The sequence below is a fragment of the Peromyscus leucopus genome, chromosome 1, assembly GCF_004664715.2.
Source record: "Peromyscus leucopus breed LL Stock chromosome 1, UCI_PerLeu_2.1, whole genome shotgun sequence".
In the NCBI taxonomy this organism is placed as follows: Eukaryota; Metazoa; Chordata; class Mammalia; order Rodentia; family Cricetidae; genus Peromyscus; species Peromyscus leucopus.
In genome coordinates this window covers 175,249,009-175,270,892 of record NC_051063.1, presented here as the reverse complement: position 1 = coordinate 175,270,892, position 21,884 = coordinate 175,249,009, and the positions used below count along the sequence as shown (strand labels likewise).

The 21,884-nt window shown below is 41.5% G+C and overlaps 1 protein-coding gene and 1 long non-coding RNA gene across 2 annotated transcripts; one reads left to right on the top strand and one right to left on the bottom strand.

Annotated features, from left to right (window-relative positions):
• Nucleotides 1-3,618: 3,618 nt before the first annotated feature.
• LOC114686422 (speckle-type POZ protein-like) lies at nt 3,619-4,701 on the top strand. The gene has a single exon (XM_037201935.1). The coding sequence runs from the start codon at nt 3,619-3,621 to the stop codon at nt 4,699-4,701; it is 1,083 nt and encodes a 360-aa protein (XP_037057830.1).
• Nucleotides 4,702-14,632: 9,931 nt separating this feature from the next.
• Nucleotides 14,633-15,540, bottom strand: LOC119087290. Its single transcript, XR_005090711.1, has 2 exons — nt 15,423-15,540; nt 14,633-14,811 (listed from the first exon to the last, which is right to left on the bottom strand). It is a non-coding gene; the product is annotated as an uncharacterized LOC119087290 (long non-coding RNA).
• Nucleotides 15,541-21,884: the final 6,344 nt, after the last annotated feature.

The window sequence follows — 21,884 nt, the reverse complement described above, 5'->3', positions numbered from 1 at the left end:
CTAAAACCCTAACATGGAGGGCACAACAGTGAGAAGTGTTATGCTTCAGTTGAAGTGGGTAGATGTAGCTAGAGTTTTCCAGCCTTGCCCACAGTCAGGACAAATCTTTGTCAACCACTAGTCCCAAAGCCGCTCAGACCCAACCAAGTAAACACAGAGACTTATATTGCATACAAACTGTATGGCTGTGGCAGGCTTCTTGCTAACTGTTCTTATAGCTTAAATTAATCCATTTCCATAAATCTATACCTTGCCACGTGGCTGGTGGCTTACCGGCATCTTCACATGCTGCTGGTCATGGCGGCGGCTGCAGTGTCTCTCTGCCTCAGCCTTCTGCTTCCCAGAATTCTCCTCTCTCCTTGTCCAACCTACTTCCTGCCTGGCCACTGGCCAACCAGTGTTTTATTTATTGACCAATCAGAGCAATTTGACATATAGACCGTCCCACAGCACTTCCCCTTTCTTTTTTTTAAAAGGAAGGTTTTAACTTTTAGACATCTCCAAAGTCTGCTTGGTATATTTGGGAATTTGGGCGTAGCTTCTCTTACTACTTATTGCTGGAGGGAGGCACTGTATCTTATGGGGACACAAAGAAAATTTTAGGATCATGAGTAGTCTGTGACTTGAAACGATTCTGGATGTTGGATCATCTGGGCCATGGTGTCATCGGAGACCTTTCAGGTGGTCTTGGCTGGTCAAACCTGATATATCTTAATCTGGAAAAAATCCATAGCCTCTGGCTTTCTGTGGAAACAAAAGCAGAGCCTCCTTTCCAAAGCAACATATCCTTACATCCAAATTTTGAAGTTAATGTACCTTTAAAATACACATTTTGGCATAACTCAACAGCTTTTGCAATCAAATGTTTCTCTTCAGTTACGAATATCAAAGAGAACATAATCCAGATTCTCTCTGTGGTAGCCATCTTTATGTGGCTTATGTTTTATATTACCTTGAGCCTATTGCTTTAAACTGCAGCCTTCTAAGCCTGAAACGGCGCTGTCGCTGCTGGCTCCTCCCATTTCAGCTTCCCAACATGGTGGTGGTATGTTTTCCGCCAGCTCTGGGAGCCATCATGGGTCTGTGCTTTTATCCAAGCAGCTTGTAGCCCAGAAACCTCTTTTTGTTTTGTACTAGTAAAGGCTAAATCCACAACGCAGCTTAATGTGCCACTTGCAGAGGCCTCATTCCCGCCATACTGCAGATCAAGCTTCCACACTAGGAAACCGCCAGTAGCTCAAACCGGCAGACTGTGGCTCATTTGAGAGAGACAATTAGGAAGCTGTTTTTTGCTCCATTTTAGAATCTTTTCTCAGGTTTTAGGTAGAAACTTTTGCCCCACATTGGGCGCCAGATGTTGATGTAACCAACTGTCTTATTAAATAAGAAACACAGAAACAATGTAAAAGAGAAAGCCAAGAGGTCAGAGCTCAGAGCTAAAATCTCACCCTTCCTCCTCTGTGTCCCAGCTTCTGGAAAAGAGAGCTATTTCCTGTGTGTAACTCGATTTTCCAGTCATTCTGCCTTCTCATTGGTTGTAAACCCAAACACGTGACTGCCTCGTCACTGTCTGAATGTACAGCCCCCTAGGTCTTAAAGGCATATGTCTCCAATGCTGGCTGTATCCCTGAACACACAGAGATCTATGGGATTAAAGGCGTGTGCCACCACTGCCACACTCTGTCTATGGCTCTAATAGCTCTGACCCCCTGGTAACTTTATTTATTAACATACAATCAAAATCACATTTCAGTACAATTAGAATACCACCACATTTCCCCTTTTTTATTTTAATAAAAAAAGTGCTGTGGGACAGTCTATATGTCAAATTGCTCTGATTGGTCAATAAATAAAACACTGGTTGGCCAGTGGCCAGGCAGGAAGTAGGTGGGACAAGGAGAGAGGAGAATTCTGGGATTAAAGGTGTGAGTCAACATGCTTGGCTGTTTCCAATGTGGCCTTGAACTCACAGAGATCCAGAGGGATTAATATGGATATGATAAGATAAAAAGGGAGATTATGGAATCTACTTTTAAAAAGGAACTACTTGTTTTAAATAAGATAAGTAATGAAAATTTTTTGGTCTGAGTTTATCAGATGTTACTGGACTGGACATTGTTAATATATATAATGGAGTTTTTATCTGAATCTGTCAAATGTTAATGGACTAGACATCATTAATGTAATTTTTGGCTGTATATATTGTATATACTTATTGGATAGTTTTTCTTGTATTAGTTATAAGCTTTCTTTAATTTTAGACAAAAAGAGAGGAAATGTGGTGGTATTGTGTTCCCCAAAATATTGTGTACCTTAATAAACTTATCTGGGTCAGAGAACAGAAAAGCCACTAGTTAGGCAGTGATAGCACACGCCTTTAATCCTAGCATTCCAGAGACAGAAATCCCTCTGGATCTCTGTGAGTTCAAGGCCACATTGGAAACAGCCAAGCATGGTGACTCACGCCTTTAATCCCAGAAAGCCAGCCTTTAATCCCAGAGAGTGTGGTAGAACGAAGAAAGATAATATATAAAAAAAAAAAAAATAAATATATATAAGGCGTGAGGACCAGAAACTAGCAGCATTTGGCTGGTTCAGCATTTGGCTGGTTAAGTATTCAGGCTTTTAAGCAGCAGTTCAGCTGACAGTTCAGCTGAGAGCCATTGGGGTGAGGACACAGAAGCATTCAGTCTGAGGAAACAGGACCAGCGGAGGAATTGGCATGGTGAGATAGCTGTGGCTTGTTCTGTCTCTCTGATCTACCAGCATTGACCCCAATAACTGGCCTCAGGTTTGATTTTATTAATAAGAACTTTTAAGATTCATGCTACAGTTAGATCCACTTCAAGTACATACTTTGAATGTAGAAAGACACAAACATTTAATCTGGATCTCAGGGCCTGAAGACACCCACCTTTAATCCAGATCTTGAGGATAGAAGACACACCCTAAATTGGGCCACACCCTCTGCTGGAAGCCTATAAAAGGACATGGAAGCAGGAAACCCTTGCTATTTGCCTGCTTGCCCTCAACTTGCAGCAAGTCCATCCCTCCCCTGGTGTTAGATACTATTTGGAACACCAGCACATATTGAAGACCAGTGGACACATCCAACCTCCTGGACTGAGTAAGTACTGGAATTTTGGACTTTCCCTTCACAGCTAGCCAATGTGAGATTAGCAGGACTGCAGCCCTAAGTCATTCTAATAAATCCCCTTCCTTTATACACAGAGAGAGTGCTTGTATATGTTCTGTTACTCTAGAGACCATAGTACAACATTTTTTGATATGAGTGTATAGAATTTTCCAGATTTTTAAACAGCTGTGTATAATTGTCAAAATCAGTTACCTATCGACCTAAGATTCAATCTAGACCAAAAATGGAGTGATGTAAGAGTCCCAAGTAAGCCTAGACTGTCTTCTCTGAAACTAGTATTAAAATCTGTATAGAAAATTTCAGAGATCCAAGTTTCTAGCGCCATCAAAAAGGGAATAGACAAAAAACAAAAACTTAACATGTAATTCATGTCTATTATTGCGTCTCACAAGGTGAAGAGAAAACAATTGCTAGTTCTTCATTTTGGATCCAGTTGAACCTTCAAACTACCTGGAGGAGAAATGGCAGGAGACGGGACAGCCCAGAGATGGGACCACACACATATCAGCCTTCAGAATTTCTCCTACATGTGGACCATCAACAACTTGCGTTATTTTGTGGAGGAAAGGACAGAAGTCATTAGAAGCCCAACTTTCTCAACAGAAGCCAATGGCAAATGGCGTTTGACAGTAAACCCGAATGGAGTTGATGAAGTAAGTGCACATTACCTGTCAGTTAACCTAGTTTTGCTCAGCTGTCTAAAGAGTCATGTTTGGGCAAAGTTCCAGTTCTGGATCATAACTGCTGAAGGAGAGAAAACACAAAATATGAGGAGCCCAAGAGCCATTAGGTTCGTGCCAGGCCGTGCCTGTGGATTCAAAAAGTACATCCTTCGAGATTTCCTCTTTTCAAATGCTCCTCGTCTTCTCCCAGATGACAAGCTCAGGCTGCTCTGCACTGTGAGTGTCGTCCAGGACTCCTTCAGAATCTCTGACCAGAACAGGAATCCAGGGATTCAAGTTCCCCCATGCACATTGGCAGATGAGCTAGGAGAGCTGTGGGAGAATTCCCAATTCACAGACTGCTGCCTGGTGGTATCTGGCCAGGAATTCCGGGCTCACAAGGCCATCTTAGCAGCTCGCTCTCCAGTTTTCAGAGCCATGTTTCAACATGACATGGAAGAGAGCAGAAAGAACCGCGTTGAGATCCCTGACCTGGAGCCACAAGTCTTCAAGGCAATGATGGGCTTCATTTACACTGGGAAGGTACCAGACCTGGACAGCATGGCAGATGCATTGCTGGCAGCTGCAGACAAGTATGGCCTGGAGCGTTTGAAGGTCATGTGTGAGGATGCCCTCTGCAGGGACCTCTCTGTGGAGAATGCTGCCCACACTCTCTTCCTGGCTGACCTCCACAGCTCAGGGCAGCTGAAAACCCAGGCACTGGATTTCATTACAGCTCATGCTTCTGAGGTCTCTGAGACCTCAGGCTGGAAGGCAATGGTGGGCTCATACCCCCATTTAGTGGCTGAAGCATACCATTCCTTGGCTTCTGCTCATCTCCCTTTCTTGGAGCCCCCTTTCAAACACTTGAAGCAATCCTAGGACCTGGTCATCCTTGTCCTACACTTGTCTCCCAGAAGCAGCAGCTAAATGTTGTTACCAATGACATCTGGCTAGGCTATGGGATGTGTGGAACATTTCCATTGAAACTTGGGAAACACAGCATACTGGCTCAGGCTTTAATACAGCTGTAAATGAGTTGTCAGGTTAAGGGAGGGGAAGTGCTGAACTATGCTGTATACTACGCGGTTACTGTCCTGGTTTGATTTTTGTCAATGAGTTGGAAACTGGAATTTATTTTAGTTGCTGGTCCCAAACACATTACAACAGGGTTTCTTTGGAGAAACCTGTCTGGATTGGACTGAGCAGAACTTATGGTCAAGGACTCTGGAAAGGAGAAAATAAACATGAATGTTTGCTTACAAGAGAAGTGGAAGAGAATGAAGACATTTTTTCTCCTAACTCAGTGTGTGGGACTAAAGAGATGAGTCAGTCGCAAAAGCAATTTTTGCTCTTGCAGAGGACCCTTGTTCAGTCCTCCTCTTGTCTCCATGGTCACATCCATCTCTGTAAACAATATATACCCAAATAAAATAGCAAATGAATAAAAATGTTAAAATCAGCTTGTAGATTCCAGTGGTGTTTCTTGTTAGAAGATGACCATTTTAGTCCAACCACCTGTGCTCAGCTGTGGAAGTTTATAGAGTGTCTTCAATGCCACACACACACACACACACACACACACACACACACACACAAATCAATGAGACAATACCTAGTGAAATCATGATACACTCAGAGATTGTTGTCTAGTTCAGTGGATATCACTTAGGATTTCTCCAACAGCTGTTGGGAGCAGATACTGAGATCCACAGCCAAACATTAAGCAGAACTCAGTGAACCTCAAGGAAGAGGGGAAGACAGGATTGTAGGAGGCATCAAAGACACAAGGGGAACAGAACTCACAGTGTCAACTAAATAGGGCTCATAGGGGCTCAGAGCCTGAAGAGGCCATCACAGAGCATGCATGCATCTGTACGTAGTCCTTTGTGTACATACTGTGGTTGTTGATCTCAGGGGTTTTGTGGGAGTCCTAACAGGGTGAGTGTAGGGAAGTCTCTGACCTGTTTGTCTGAACTTGAAAACCTTTTCTTCCTTCTGGGTTGGCTTCTCTAGCCTTGATATGAGGGGTTTTGTGGTGGTATTGTGTTCCCCAAAATATTGTGCACCCTAAAAATATTATTTGGGGTCAGAAACAGAACAGCCACAATATTGAACATAGAGAATAGGCAGTGGTAGCACACGCCTTTAATCCTAGCATTGCAGAGGCAGAAATTCATGTGTTCAAGGATACAGCCAAGCATGGTGACTCACACCTTTAATCCCAGAAATCGAGCCTTTAATCACAGGGAGTGATGGTAGAAAGCAGAAAGGTATATAAGGAGTGAAGACCAGAAACTATAAGGTTTTGGCTGGTTAAGCTTTTAGGCTTTTGAGCAACAGTTCAGCTGAGATTCATTCTGGATGAGGACTCAGAGGCTTCCAGTTTGAGGAAACAGGATCAGCTGAGGAACTGGAGAGGTGAGGAAGCTGTGGCTTGTTCTGTCTCTCTGATCTTCCAGCATTCACCCCAATAACTGGCCTCAGGCTTGATTTTATTAATACGATTCAAGCTACATGTTTTCGCCCACTATTATTACATTTTATTTTGTTGTATTCAGTTGATATCCCCAAAAGACCTGTGCTTTTCTGTAGGGAAATACAGGAGTAGTACATCTCTGTGAAGTGGAGGGAGGGGAGACTGTGGTCATTTGGGACTTTATGAGACAAGAAAAAATACAAACGAAGAAGGAAATAAAGAAAAATTGGAAAGACATTTGGGGAAGAAGTATTTGGACAGATCTGCAAATCAGCAAAGAATGTGAAAATCCCTGTCCCTTGTTTGTGCTGATAAAAGATACCTTTATCAGAGGAGGATGAAGTCAATAATCAAGTAGATAAGATGACCCACTATGCAGACAGTCAGACTCTTTAACTAGCCATCCTCATTATTGCCCAATGGGCCCAAGTTCAAAGTAGCTATTGCATCAGAGATGGGGTTTATGAATAGAATTAACAACCTGGATATCCACTCATCAAGAGTGACCTGGTTACAGCTGCTGCTGAATGCCAGCCAGGTCTTCCAACAACAGAGACCAACACAGAGCACCAGATATGTCACCATGTCCTGGTCTGACCAGCCAACAAGGCCATGAAAAGGATGAATACATTGGACTACTTTCTCTGTGGAATGGACAACACTATGTCCATCCTGGAGTAGATACTTATTCTAGTTATATATTTGCATTTCCCGCCTGTAATGATTTTACCAAAACTACCACTCAAGGTCTAACTGCCTTCTCAACTATCATGGTGTTCCACACAGTATAGCTTCTGACCAAGATACTAAATTCTCAGACAGGGAGGTGCAACTCTGGCCCACAATCATGCATTCCACTGGTTGTACCAGGTTCACAGACTTCCTGGAGCAGCTGTTATGAACTTTTGAAGAGAAAGTTACAGAGCCAATGAAGTGGCCACAACCTGGAGGTTTGGTGTAGGATTAGTCAGGAGGCAGGTTTCTCCATAGTCCAGATCCAGGGGTCCAGGCACCAGGTGGTAGAAAAGGAAATAATTCCAATCACTATCACTCCTATTGACCCTTTGGGAAAAATTTTCTTCCTGTTCCCATGACCTTAAGTTCTTCTGGCCTGGAAGTTTTGATTCTTGTGTGATTGGTGATGTGGGTCAATGCTCCTGTTTTTAATAACCCCCTCTATTTTACCAAGACCACCATGGCTTAAAGTTAGATTTCAACAACATCAAAATTTACAGAAAGCCTACAATTTCATGGAAACTGAATAATGCTCAAATGAATCACCAATGGATCAAGGAAGAAATAAAGAAATTAAGGACTTTCCAGAATTAAATGAAAATGTGCCCTTAATTAGCAGGAAGTAGTATAGAACACTATGACCAAACTACCAAAGTATTCTTTATAAATATTTGTTTTCATTTAAGGGGTTACAAATTGTTATTGGTCATAGTTTTAAAAAAAGGCTAAATAAAGGAGTTAAATTCAGAGATCTCTTTCTAAAAGAAGAAAGGAGGATATGATATAGAAATCATAGGATAAAAGGGTAGATTATTGAATCTACTTTAATTCAAAAAACCAACAATTAATCTTAGATATTTTACATTAGTATGAATTTTGGTTTATTTATGCAAATTTAATGTTAATTTTGTTATACTGTGTGTATATTTCTACTCTCATTTAAGGTATTATGTTTTCTGCAGTTCATTTAAAAATATAATGTACAGTTAAGAAATACAAATTAATAGTCATGTATAATAATCAAACTTTTAGTCATGTTAGGTTTTCTAGATATACAAACATATATTTCAATTACATAGGTAATCTTCAAACACTTCAAAATCTACAGAATATGGCATTTGAAATGTTTTAAGAATTTAGACTTTTCTGGACAGTGAGACACGTCTGCTCCTGGCAGTACCAATTACTTCAAAGAGGTTGCTGGGCATCATTAAGAAACTCATTATGAAGTTCATTTACAATGTGGAAAAGACTACCCATTGGGGCAAGAAACTGCTCTTGCCTGGACAGCTTGACAGTATGTTGTATGAACTGCAGAACACAGAGAAAAGTGACTGATGAACTTTGCCAGTAGGCAGAACTGTCCTTGAAATTTCCTGCTTCACTGAAAAGTATGCCAGAGACTCTAGGCCTGTGAGCTGAAGATAGATTACCCAACATTGCATAAGAACTTTGGGTGACGTTCTAGGCAGTCAGATGTCTCTGTTATTTCTAGAATTTTGAAAGTTGCATACAATGTGCTTCCTATTTATTCAGATAATATTATATCCTTCTGAGGTCTTTGATGGAGTTGAAGACTAGATAGTTATAATTATAGTTTTTCTTGGTTAGGATAAAAGGTAAATTAGATATGAAACTTGAGACTCACAAATATAGGATAAATGATAGAATATTTTCTTTAATTTTGCCAAATACAAATAGACTAGATATTGTAAGAGTAATTCTTGTTGGATAACTGTTTTGTTATATGTAATTTTACTATGATACAATGAAAAAGTTTCCTTTTGATTAGACAGAAGAGGGGAAGAGCTGTGGGATGGTCTTTCTGTATGCTGTGAATATGTGTTGCTACCATTGGTTAAGTAAGAAGCTGCTATGCCCAATGGCAAGGCAAAATAGAGCCAGGTATGGAATCCAAGCATAGAGACAAGGAGAAAAATGGTGGAGTCAAAGGGATGCTGACCACGGCCATGGAAGCAAGATGTAATGGAACATAGGTAATACCACAAAGGCACAGGGCAAAACAGCTTAATTTGAATGGGTTGAGTTAAGTTGTAAGAGGTAGCTAGCAAGAAGCTGAGCCATAGGCCATTTGGTTTGTAATTAATATAAGTCTTTGTGTGTTTACTTGGGACCTAGTGGCTGAAAGAATGGGCAGGATACAGGAAAACTTCTGGTTACATTCCTATTTTCTGTAAAACTTGAAATTGACCAGGTTTTGACACACTTTTTGGAATTTGCCATTTTCCACACTCTCTCCTCTGTTCCAGCCAATCATGGTATACTCTACCTACTGCCTCTCAGACATTCTGAGTCACTCCTGTCTCTTCCTCCTTGGGCAATCACAAGTCCAAGTCTTTTACCTACTGTTTCTAGAAAAACCCCAAATTACCTTGACCTTCATCCTTGCCCTAAAACCTGCAATCCCCCTTTCTGTCACTTCTTCCTCTGGTACTCCCTCTCACTCTTGCCCAGAGGCTGTGGAGGTCTTATGCTTGCCCCAGTCTAGTCTCTTACATTAACCCCTCACAAATTCCCAACTCTCCATCTTTGTTGATGGAAGCTCTCTTATAGACAGATAGGAAACTGCCAGGCAGGACATGCAGTGGTCACTTCTATTAAAACAGTTGAATCGACCCACCCGCCAATGGGCACCTCTTCACAAAAGGCCAAATTAATGACCTTCAATAGAGCACTCCAAGAAGCCAAGGGTCAATGGGCTAACATATATACCAGTTCTAAATATGCCTTTTTAATAGACCATATCCATCTGCTCTTTGGAGAGAAAGGGACTTTCTCACTACCAAGGGTACTCCCATAGTTAATAGTCCCCTTATAACCAAGCTTTTGGAGGCCCTCTACCACTGCAGAAGTAGAATCCACTGCTGAGGACATCAGTCCTCCAAGGAACCAGTAGCCTTAGACAATGCCAATGCAAACTAAGTAGCCCGAGCCTGGCATTTAGCATCTCTGAATCAACAGTGCATATTTTGTTTTTGGTAACCTCCTATCAGCCCTGTTGTCAACCAGAGGAGACTGACGAACTTCTGAAAAAATGGGGCCATGCAGAAAAGAATGGATGGCTTTACTTAAATAACTGTCTCATCCTTCCCCAGGACCAGGCACTGGTCATCATTTATTTTTTTTCATTTTTCTTTATTAAGAAATTTTCACAAATGGTTGAAAGACATTTAAAGAAATGCTCAACATCCTTAATCATCAGAGAAATGCAAATCAAAACGACTCTGAGATACCACCTTACACCTGTTAGAATGGCTACAATCAAAAACACCAATGACAACCAATGTTGGAGAGGATGTGGAGCAAAGGGAACACTCCTCCACTGTTGGAGGGAATGTAAACTTGTACAATCACTGTGGAAATCAGTATGGCGGTTTCTCAGAAAATTAGGAATCAAACTACTTCAAGACACAGTCATCCCACTCTTGGGCATATACACAAGGAATGCTGATTCATACCATAAAGATACATGCTCAGCTATGTTCATAGCAGCACTATTTGTAATAGCCAAAACCTGGAAACAATCTAGATGTCCATCAACGGAAGAATAGATGAAAAAAAAATGTGGTACATATACACAATGGAGTACTACTCAGCAGAGAAAAACAATGAAAGCATGAAATTTGCAGGCAAATGAATGGAACTAGAAAAAAATCATCCTGAGTGAGGTAACCCAAACCCAGAAAGACAGTTATGGTATGTACTCACTCATAGGTGGATTCTATATATAAAATAAAGAACAATCAGACCACAACCCATAGAACCATAGAAGTCCCTAGGATGACTGTGGCATATAATAAATTTCAGTTTTACTCAATTATTGAAAAAAATAGCCAAATGAATGGAAACACATGAACTATGAACCAAAGGCTGAGGGGGCCCCAGCTGAATCAGGCCCTCTGAATAGGTGAGACAGTTGATTGGCTGGATCAGTTTGGGAGGCAACTAGGCAGTGGGACCAAGTCCTGTGCTCATTGCATGAGTTGGCTGTTTGAAACCTGGAACTTATGCATGGACACTTGGCTCAGTCTGGGAGGAGGGGACTGGACCTCCCTGGACTGAGTCTACCAGGTTGATCGCAGTCCTCAGGGGAGGACTTGTCCTGGAGGAGGTGGGAATGGAGGGTGGGCTGGGGGTAAGGGGAGAAGGTGGGAGGGGGGAGAATAGGGGAACCCATGGCTGATATGTAGAACTGAATGGTATTGTAAAATTATATATATATATACATATATATATATACACATATATATGTATATATAAAAAGAAAGAAAAAAAAAGAAATTTTCTACTCACTCTACATACTACCCACAGATCCCACTTCCTCCCTCCTCCTACCCCCCAGACCTCTCTCCCAAGTGACCCCATATCCCCATATCTCCCAAACCAAGGTCTCCCATGGGGAGTCAGCAGAGTTGGCCATCATTTCAAACATCCACCAGACCTCACATGTAGGCCCATTTTGTTCCATTGTTTAGAGGCCCTCTTTTACCTCACCCATATTTAAGCTTGTATTTCACAGGTTCACTCTCCTGCCAGACTTGTGGTGAGGCCAACCCACAGGCGCCCCTCCAGATATGTCATCATCTGCACCAGCTTCGAGGACACCAATGGAGTGACAATTGGTAGATTGATTTCAGCCCCATGCCCTCTCATAAAAAACTCCATTATTTCCTAACTCTTGTTGACATCTTCACAGGATAGATAGAAGTCTTCTCTACATCCAGGGAAACAGCAGATGTAGTGCCTCAAATACTCCTGGACCACATCATCCCTTGATTTGGCCTGCCAAGACCATACATATAGACAATGGGCCAGCCTTCCCTTCTAGGGTCATGGAGCTCATGTTGGAAGCTCTCAACATTTCCTGGAAGCTCCACATCCCCTATCATCCACAATCTTCAAGAAAGGTTAAGAGGGCCAATGGACTCATCAAACAACCCCTCACCAAAGCTCTCCATTGAACTCAGGTTATCTTGGCCCTCCCATCTCCTCATTGCCCTTACCTGCCTCTGAGCCACCCCATGCTCTCTTACAGGCCTAAACCCTTTGAGATCCTTTTATGAAAGGTCCTTCTTCCTCAGCCACCTACCTTCCAGCCCAAACTCCTTCACTGGCTGGGTGCCTCCCCTACCTCTCCCTTCTGAGGTCCCTTCTCCATTCACATGCTGATAGCTATCTCCCTGCCCCCACACCAATAGAATAAACTGCCCCCTGAGCCTGCCACACTCTCCCTGGGGGACCAAGTACTCCTCAAACACCTAGCACTTAAGTTTCTGGAGCCCAGAATGACAGAACCCTACACCATAATCCTCAGCGCCCCTTTGACTGTCAAGCTCCTCGGCACTAAAGCTGGTATATCTCTCCAGGCTCAAGCGGACACCTATTCAGCATACATGAACTGTGCAGAAGCTGGGACCCCCTACCCTCCAGTTTCCCAAGAAGTCCCAATGAAGGGCCTATCTGCTCTTCTGCCTTGTGCATTTGACTTTGTCAGTCCAACCAGGATTCTTTCTGGCAGTCATAGGGCAGGTTTTAATAATCTATTCTTTCCCTAGCAACTTGACTTCTCTGCTCCTTCAAGAAACAGATGCCTGAGGGCTCCAGGATGGCAGTTAACCAGATGCTTCTTCACCCCCACCTTCCACTGACTGTGAGCCCTACTGTGTACTCAAACTGACTGTTAAACCCACATTTTATAGAACAATGTATCAATCACCATTACTGTCCTTGGACTTCCCACATAATCAACTTTTACAACCTAAACTAATACATAACTGTAATCTTGTTATGTTCTCTTCTATGCCCCCATCCAGAACAATGCATGTGTATCATTTGCAGAAAATAGCAAACATAGAAGTTGAAAACACTCTTTTTCAATGAATATCCACCAAAACTGTTGAACACAGTAGCATTGCTGGGTAAACAATGGAGTTTATAATACTGTTTGTTGTCTGGGTGAGTTGGGGTCAGTTGAAGTTATTGGCTTAATTTCTTGTAAGACTCCATGAATGATTTCTGTAAAGTATCCCACTCCTTCCCCATGTGATTCTTCCTGAGAAGTCAATAAAAGAGAGCACAACAAAAGGGACAGACACTCACATTCACACACAGGGACAGCCACAGGGACAGACAGACACTGACAGACATAGGGACAGGCACAGACTCTGTTAAAAAACAGAGACAGGGACAGACAGACTTCTTCAGACAGGCACAGACTCAGAGTCATGTACCAGACAGATGAGGGAAGATAGGGAGCATGAAGTAGAAAATCCAAACCTGGACTTGTTTTTGGTTGAAGGACTCCAAGTGAAGTGTGTTTCTTTCTTTCCTTAACACAGCACTGATGCAGTATCGTAATCTGAGTTAATGGCTGATGTGTTGAGTCCATACAGTAGGCCCTCTATTGTTGTTTTGTTCAAACTACATGGCATCAAGCTGCCTTCTAAATACTCAGGCTTATACCTGTCCATTAGGGCAACTATCATCCCTCATCAGAGACATTTATTTATGCAGTGGGCTGTGGTGAATGCGTAGAATCACACCTGGCCAAACTTTAGAGAATGCAAAACTATGAAGTGCTCAGACCTCAACAGGATGTCGGAGTCACACCCTTCAAGGATCAGGGACTACTTTGGAAGAGGGAGGCAGAGGTTGTAGATGATTTCTGTGCACGTGTGTCCAGGACACTATGATCTTCATACAGTGAGGGGCTCATAAGGCCCCACCCCTCAGTGAGGGACTTTGTGCAGTGAATGTATGCTGGGGGATGGGATGTCATCAAATTAAAGGAAAAGGAAATGCAGGTAAGCAACCACACTTGAACTCTATGGATGTTAAGGACAATATGGCACTTTTGGGGGGGGGTGTTTTTACTTGTGTTTGAGCAGTTTGAATATGTAAACCTCAACAAGGCTGGTTTGTGACTTGGAAAATCCATTAAGATTCATTGATACCTGTTATGTCCAAAGAAAACTCCAGTTCCCCAAATTCTAAGGGCAGGCCCAACCTGGACTTTAGGAGGATTTCTGGAAGGTAGCTAGAAGCCAACATTCCTCAAAAACTTGTGAATCTCTACCCAAAGATGTCATTTCTCTTAGGACAGGCAGGAGAGAAAATGGCTGCCTGTGGTACATATTACCATAATGAGGCACATGCTAGCCTCCAGGCTCCTTCAGTGTCACAAGTACTTGTTAATGCATTTCAAAGTCTATGCTAGTGTCCTAGGTCCTCTCCTCTCCTCCCCTCCCCTAAACTCCCTCTAGTTCACAAGCATCCCTTCCTGCAGCTTCTCAGTGTCTTTGTGACTCTGTCTCCTCCTGTCTCCATGTTCCTCTCCTTCTCTCTCACTGTCTCCTCCTCTGTTTCTTTCTCTCTCTCTTCCTCTCTGATCTGTTTCTGTCTATCATTAGCCAGGTCTAGTTAGCTGACTATGTACAGCCAACATCTCCTTCTGCTTTGGACATTCCAGATTACTCTATCTGTTCTATCTCTGTATCTATAATAAAATCCTCCCCCTTAAACACGTAACTGAGAGGTCAGGTGATCAATTTGTACAATACCAAGAAAGAGCTTAACATATTTGCATAGTGCATTTTAATGAGAAAATATTACAAACACACACAGAATTCAATGTATACTGTGTCACCTTTCAGATAAATATTTAAATTTACAATTTCTATTTTTTATAAAATCTTCCTTACAGATTGATACTTGATGTGTTCTTCTTTTAAAGAATTAATGTTCTGCTTCAGCAGCAACTACAAAGAAAAGCAAGAATTATCAGTTGCATCAAGAACAACCCTGGCGACATCGTCAGGATCAGCAGGAGCAGTGGCATCATCAGTAGAATCTTATGTAGTGACATTAGTATCATTGTGTTGGAGAAGGTGTGAGAATGTGGAGCCTTATTTTGTTGGTTTTATTCTCAGATGTTGCTTCTTTTGGAGTGTTTGTTTCCAAGAAGATGCCCTCCTCATAAGTCACAGTATATGGAAAGAAAAAGAGAAACTAATATTTAACAGTTATATTTCTCTGCTTAGCCATTCAGAAAACACAAGATTCACATTAGGAGTGAAAGTAATTCCTTCTTTCTAGAATAGGAGACAACCATGAACCTACCAACTTTACTTGGGCAGTATTGGACTAAACTTATTTTTTAATTTTATTTTATATCAACTGTTATTTTTATGTGATGTATTTTCAATATTATTGGAAAAAAATGAATCTTTTTTTTCTGGTGCTAGGAAATGCCTAAAAGTTCATTATAAAGCATGAAATTTATTAATTATATATACTAGTGCCAAAGATAATGAGATTTTGAGTCCAAAAATCTTCAATCATATTAAACAATTTCTGTGGTCTAACTTACATTTTTCATTCTTTTAGTTGCTGGGAGCTCTTCGGAACACTTGGTGGATTTGGTTGAGGGGCCCCCATCTGTATCAGGCCCTCTGAATAGGTGAGACAGTTGATTGGCTTGATCAGTTTGGGAGGCAACTAGGCAGTGGGACCAAGTCCTGGGCTCATTGCATGAGTTGACTGTTTAAAACCTGGAGCTTATGCAGGGACACTTGGCTCAGTCTGGGATGAAGGGACTGGACCTGCCTGGACTGAGTCTACCAGATTGATCACAGTCCTCGGGGGAGGACTTGTCCTGGAGGAGGTGGGAATGGGGGGTAGGCTGAGGATAAGGGGAGGGTGTGGGAGGGGGGAGAATAGGGGAACCCATGGCTGATATGTAGAACTGAATGGTATTGTAAAATTATATATATATATACATATATATATATATATATATGTATATATATCCGGAAGTTAAAGTGGTACTATATGGTAATTGAATCTTCCCTTCTACAACTGCTGGTAAGTGGGGAAAGGATTCCTATTATGTAACTAGGGGAAGTTGTCAACATACTAGCAGGGATTCAAATAGAAAACATGCTGTAATCTCTTCATAATGAAAAGTTTTGATGAGCCAATTACAGGTGGCTAAATTTGCACAATTTCCTGCTAGTGTAAATACAGAAGCAAAGAGAGAAAGAGAGGAGATGCTTTCATATGTGATACTGAAGTAGGAGTGTCCATGGGATGTGGTGGTATTGTGTTCACCAAAATATTGTGTACTCTAATAAATTTATCTGAGGTCAGAGAACAGACAGCCCACTAGATACAAAGGCTAGAAAATGGTGGCACTCACAACCTTTAATCCTAGCATTCCAGAGATAGAAATCCCTCTGGATCTCTGTGAGTTCAAGGCCACATTGGAAATAGCCAAGCATGGTGACACATGCCTTTAATCCCAGAAAGCCAGCCTTTAATCCCAGGGAGTGGTGGTAGACAGCAGAAAGATATATAAGTCGTGAGGACCAGAAACTAGAGGCATTTGGCTGTTTAAGCATTTGGCTGGTTCAGATTTTGGCTGGTTAAGCATTCAGGCTTTTGAGCAGTAATTCAGCTGAGACCCATTCCGGATGAGGATTCAGAGGCCTCCAGCCTGAGGAGACAAGACCAGCTGAGGATCCGGCGAGGTGAGATAGCTGTGGCTTGTTCTGTCTCTCTGATCTACCAGCATGGACCCCAATAACTCGCCTCAGGGTTTGATTTTATTAATAAGAACTTTTAAGATTCCTGCTACAATGGGAAGATAGAAGCTACTTGCATTTTTGCCAAAGGTAAAAGCACCTGGACGATTCCTAGATCACTGAAACAACTGGACCCATTAAAATGTATGCAGGTGTGTTACCACAGTCACGTTTTAAAATCACTCTAAGGTGTATTTATTTCTGCACAACATCCTTGGTCAAACATGAAACATCTAATCCGTGAGGACTGACCTTTGTCTTCTTATCACTGTCTTTCCAGTCCATTCCTTTATTGGGTCACCAGTACCTACAAGGACTTATTGCTCACTTACAATTTTTCAAGTGATGGTTCACACCAACAAAATATTATTCTCTGGCCAAATTTTCATACAAAACTGAGGTAGGTAGACTACTGCTGCATTTAAAGAGCATTCATAAGAAAATGAATTTCACAAAGGATCACTTTACCATAGGAAGAGATGGAGTGCCATTATCCTCTGGGACAGGTGTGAGAGCACCATGTTTTTCAGGGAGCCTTTAGGATAAAAACATGCAATAATGGGTGGATTTGGTTCTTTGACTGACTCTATTGAAAGATTGGTTACCTGCCTATTAAGCAGCATTTTTGCATTACATATTTCAACATACACCCGAATTTTACAGTTTTGTGTTGCTTTTGTGAATTTCAACTTAACTCAATCTATAAAACATTCAGTGAAGACTCACTCTTAGTTCTATTTAAAAATCAAAATCAAAACAGTCAGTGGCCTGGTAGAGGCCTCAGTCAATAAGAGTGCTTGATGCCCACACACAACAAACTGAGTTTGAATGATCATCAACCACATAAAAAGCTGGGCATGGACACATGCACTTGTAACCCAGTCTGGGGGTGGAAGAGACAGGGTATCATTTGGGCTTGTTGGCTGCTAGAGCTGCTCCAGGTTCAGTCAGAGACCTTATGTCAAGTGGGTAAGTGAGAAAATGACACAAGAAACCAATATCCTCCTCTTCTCTTCATGTCGCACACAGACATAGGCAAACCAGGCAACACACATCTATGCACACTAGAGACAGGATGGTGGTTTTTGCACACACTTTGTTCTGAGGGTTGCAGTAACTAACTGATGGCTTTGTGGTTGTGTGCTCTAGCACTGAATGCTCCTGTTTCATTCTTCTCCCTCTACCTCTAAAGTACCACGGCCTCTTTTCTGTCAAGAAACTTTTAGGCATTTCATTGATTCTAATCATCTCTCCCAGGATAGTTTGGTAGAAAATGAAATACACTCTATCTCTAAGCACAAGCTGCCAACAATCTCAGAAGTCACTCCTTTTTTTTGTGCTTTGAAGATGCTTTTTCCACCACCATCACCACCACCACCACCACCACCACCACCACCACCACCACCACAACCACAACCACCACCCACACACACAGGCAGGCACACAGGGACAAGGAAGTGGGGTTCTTCTACATCCTTTGTTCTAATTGCTGCAGTAGGTATATTTTATAGTTGAATATGTACATGAACAGTTCCTTTATTACTCCTGGTTCATCCCTCCTGTCCTGATCCTATAGCACAAAGTCCCTTCTCTGTTCTCTAAGAGATAGACTTGGTGGAACAGGAGAGCAACTCTTGCCTTTACTCTCACAAGCCAACATATGGATGACAGGTTATAGGTGGCCTTGTATTTGTTGTTGTTGTTACCTGTTTGCTAGTAGATGCCAGACCATCACCAAATGTTGCCGTTTAATGTGAAGTCTCAGCCTGTTTCAAAACTCATGGGAGGGGAGCACAGTCTCTCTGTCTCCTGTCCTTCCTGGCTATGTCTAAGCTCTAGGTGCCTGGGGTTTGTAGTTGGAGAACTCTGATGCAATAGCTGTGTTTTTCTTACTTCCATGTTGGGCTTCACCCAGTTGAGTGAACCTTCTCTACAGAACCATGTCTGAAGGCTACTGCTGATGGGATCCCCAGCAGAGCCAAAAACCTTGAGTCTTAGTTCTTTATACTCATTGTGGATAACTGTTCCTAACCATGACTGCTGTTTCAGGAGTGTGGGTGCACAGATTCACATCTGACCAACACAGCATTGAGACATTTCAGACAGAATCCACTCCCCCCGCAAAAAAAGAAAAGAAGTAGCGGAAAAAAAAAAGAATAGTGTGTGGTAATAGTATTTAACCTTCACTAAAAAATACTAAAATGATCACAAATTTCACTGTGATAAGTAAAGTTGAAACTTTTCAAAGTAAACAACATTAATGTGTTTTCCATGACTAGTAGAAAATCACCAATCAAATCAGATTTAGAATGATAAACTGTTGTTTTTAAATGGGAAGCTGAGCCCTGACGCACACTGTTCTCTTTTTTTTTTTGTTTTGTCTTGGCTGGAACAGTCCCTTTGCCAGCTCATACTATGTGCCTCTGAGTTGAAGCCAATCTTCCTCCTATCATTTTAGTGTTCCTTATTTAAAGAATTGTCACTCTCAAGAACAGGACTATGATTGTAAAAAACAGGACATATTACCTATTTGACTCATCCTGGTCCTCCATTGAAAACTGAGCCATCTCTTGTTTTGCTTTAGAAGAGGCCATTTTAATTGCTGTCAACCCACACTGTAAAGAAAAAAATTACACTGAATAAATCAACATGCCTCTCAACTAAAAATTTATCAGAGATTCTGTAAAGAATCAGTCACAAAGGACAGATTTCCCTTCATCCCTTGCTGCACGTTCACACACACACACACCTGGACCCTTCCTTTTGACACACCATTGCCCTGTCCAACATTGCCTGTGAGCACCCCTCCTCTCCAGAACTCTCAACAAACAGTCACTGGTTCCAAGCTTCTTAGCTCCATGGAGATGTGACTCCATTGCCCCAACCCCATTATGTGGCATCTAGGTTTGGTGTGCCTTTGTTTGGTAAGAGAGCTCAAGTGGCCTCTCTGGAGGAGTTCGTTAATCTATTTTTCCAAACTATTTCTTCCCTAAACTGAGAATTATTATCTCCCAAATTGAACAGCATTTCCTATACATAGAAAATTTGAACAAATTAAATAAAAAATGTCTTCTTGGTAGGTGTTCTTCAATGATCAATTTCCAAACTTGCCTGTGTGCCAGTGACCTTTCTCATTTTCCACTCCAGCCTTATCTCTGAGAATCAAGCCCCATCAGTAACTTCGTAATTGCAACAGACTTCTGTTTATTCTACAGATATTTATCTTTAAAACTAATTCATTTTTATTGTGTATGTATGGGAATTGTGTGGGGGTCTTTTTCCTTAGTTTAATTTTAAAATTAAGCTCAATTCTGAAACCAAGTAGGCTGTGTGCTATGTTACTTTTAACTTTGTATAAAAATATAAAAAACATAATTGGAGAAAAAATGTTTCACTCTGAACAGATTCATTGAGACTGCTTGATCTTTGGCATGTGATGGGTGGACCTGAGTGACATTGCTGGGTATATACTGGGGATGTCATTGAATGCTTTTTACTTTGGTTTTTGCTTCAATATCTGCATTGTAGTCAAGTGGTTTGCTGTCAATTGTTGTGTTTCCCGGATGATCCCTGGTCACTATTCTTGCAAGGAGAATGCACTGCTGATACTCGAGTATGTGTGAGTGTGTGTGTTTGTGTGTGTGTGTGTGTGTGTGTGTATGAATACTAAAATATTTACAGTGAATGTATAAATCAGAGGGCCAGTGAGAGGGCTAAGGTGATAAAGGCACTTGCCAGGATGACTGACAATTGGAATTTGATCCCTGAGACTGAAATGGCGAGAGGAGAGAACTGACTGCTATAAATTATCGTTTGACCTCCAAACTTCTGCTACACACTTGTTTCCTGCCTTCCCTCATCCACCAAATAACTCAGGACCAGGGTGTCCTTGAATTGACAAAGACCAGCCTGCCTCTGCTTCTTGAATGCAGGGATTAAAGGTAGGCATCAACATGCCCAGCCTGCTATTGATGTTCTTCCTGCCTATATGTTCTCTGGGTTTCAAGGTGTCAAAATGGCAGGCTGATGAGGACTGATGTCTAGGGAGTAGCACACATGTTGAAGCTGGCTACTTATAACAACTTATGATATCTTGGCTTACACTCTGATCATCTGCATTACAATCATATTCATTCTGGGGTCTGGAAAGATGGCTCAGTAGTATAAACACTTATTGCTCTTGTTTTATTCTTATAAAACCCTTGCTACTCTTGCAGAGGCCCTGGGTTTGATTCATAGCACCTACTTCTTGTCTGACAACCATGCAGAACTGCAATTCCAGGGGATCATATGCCCTCTTGGATGTCTGTGGGCAGCATACACACACAAAGTGCACAGAGAGAATGCATGCAAAACCTTTAAACACATAAAATAAATCAATTTAAAATATACAGGTATGTTGGGTACATTCATGTTGACATGAGCTACCCGAGTCTCCATTATTTATTCTCTTCATTTCTATGAGATCTTCTCTGTGTTGCAAGTTGCTCAACTTTTGATTTTTTTTCTCCATAGTCTAATTTACTATCACTTACCACTTAAAACAGTGATTTTCAACCTGTGGGTCATGACCCATTTGGTAATCATAGGACTCTTATTCACAGAGGTCACCTAAGGCCTTCTGAAAATACAGATATTGAAATTATGATACGTAACCTTAGCAAAATTACAGTTATGAAGTATCAACGAAAATAATTTTATGGTGAGGGTCACCACAACATGAGGAACTGCATCAAATGGTCACAGCATTAGGAAGGGTGAGAACTACTGCCTTAAAAGTTCATTAGTTTGGGTGTTCCCAGAAGTGAGGGTATAAAGGAGGTGAAGGACATTTTCCAGGCTGGGTTCTTCTTCTCTGACACTATTTGCAATAATGTAGACATAGGAACACAGAAGTATCATTCCTCTCACAAGCAAATATGTTAGTTTTCAAATTAGTGGGAATTACCAGCAAGTTTTCTTTTCTTTTCTTTTTTTTTTCAATTTTGAAGCTATCAGTTATTACCTCTCCCAGAGAAAGGAGGTTGACTTCGGTTTTAAATTTCTTTAATGCCCCGGTCTTGTTATCATCTGAAAGATGTTTTTCTGTTTTCTGCAATGGAAAGGAAGAGGATTAACTTTCTTGGTTTGGTTCTGAAATTAATTCTTTTGTTTTTGGGTGCACAATTTTGAAACGACTTTATTCCTTAGCAGGTACAGAAAATTGAAACACAGAAAGTAGAAACTCTCACTTAAAAGTGAAATATCTC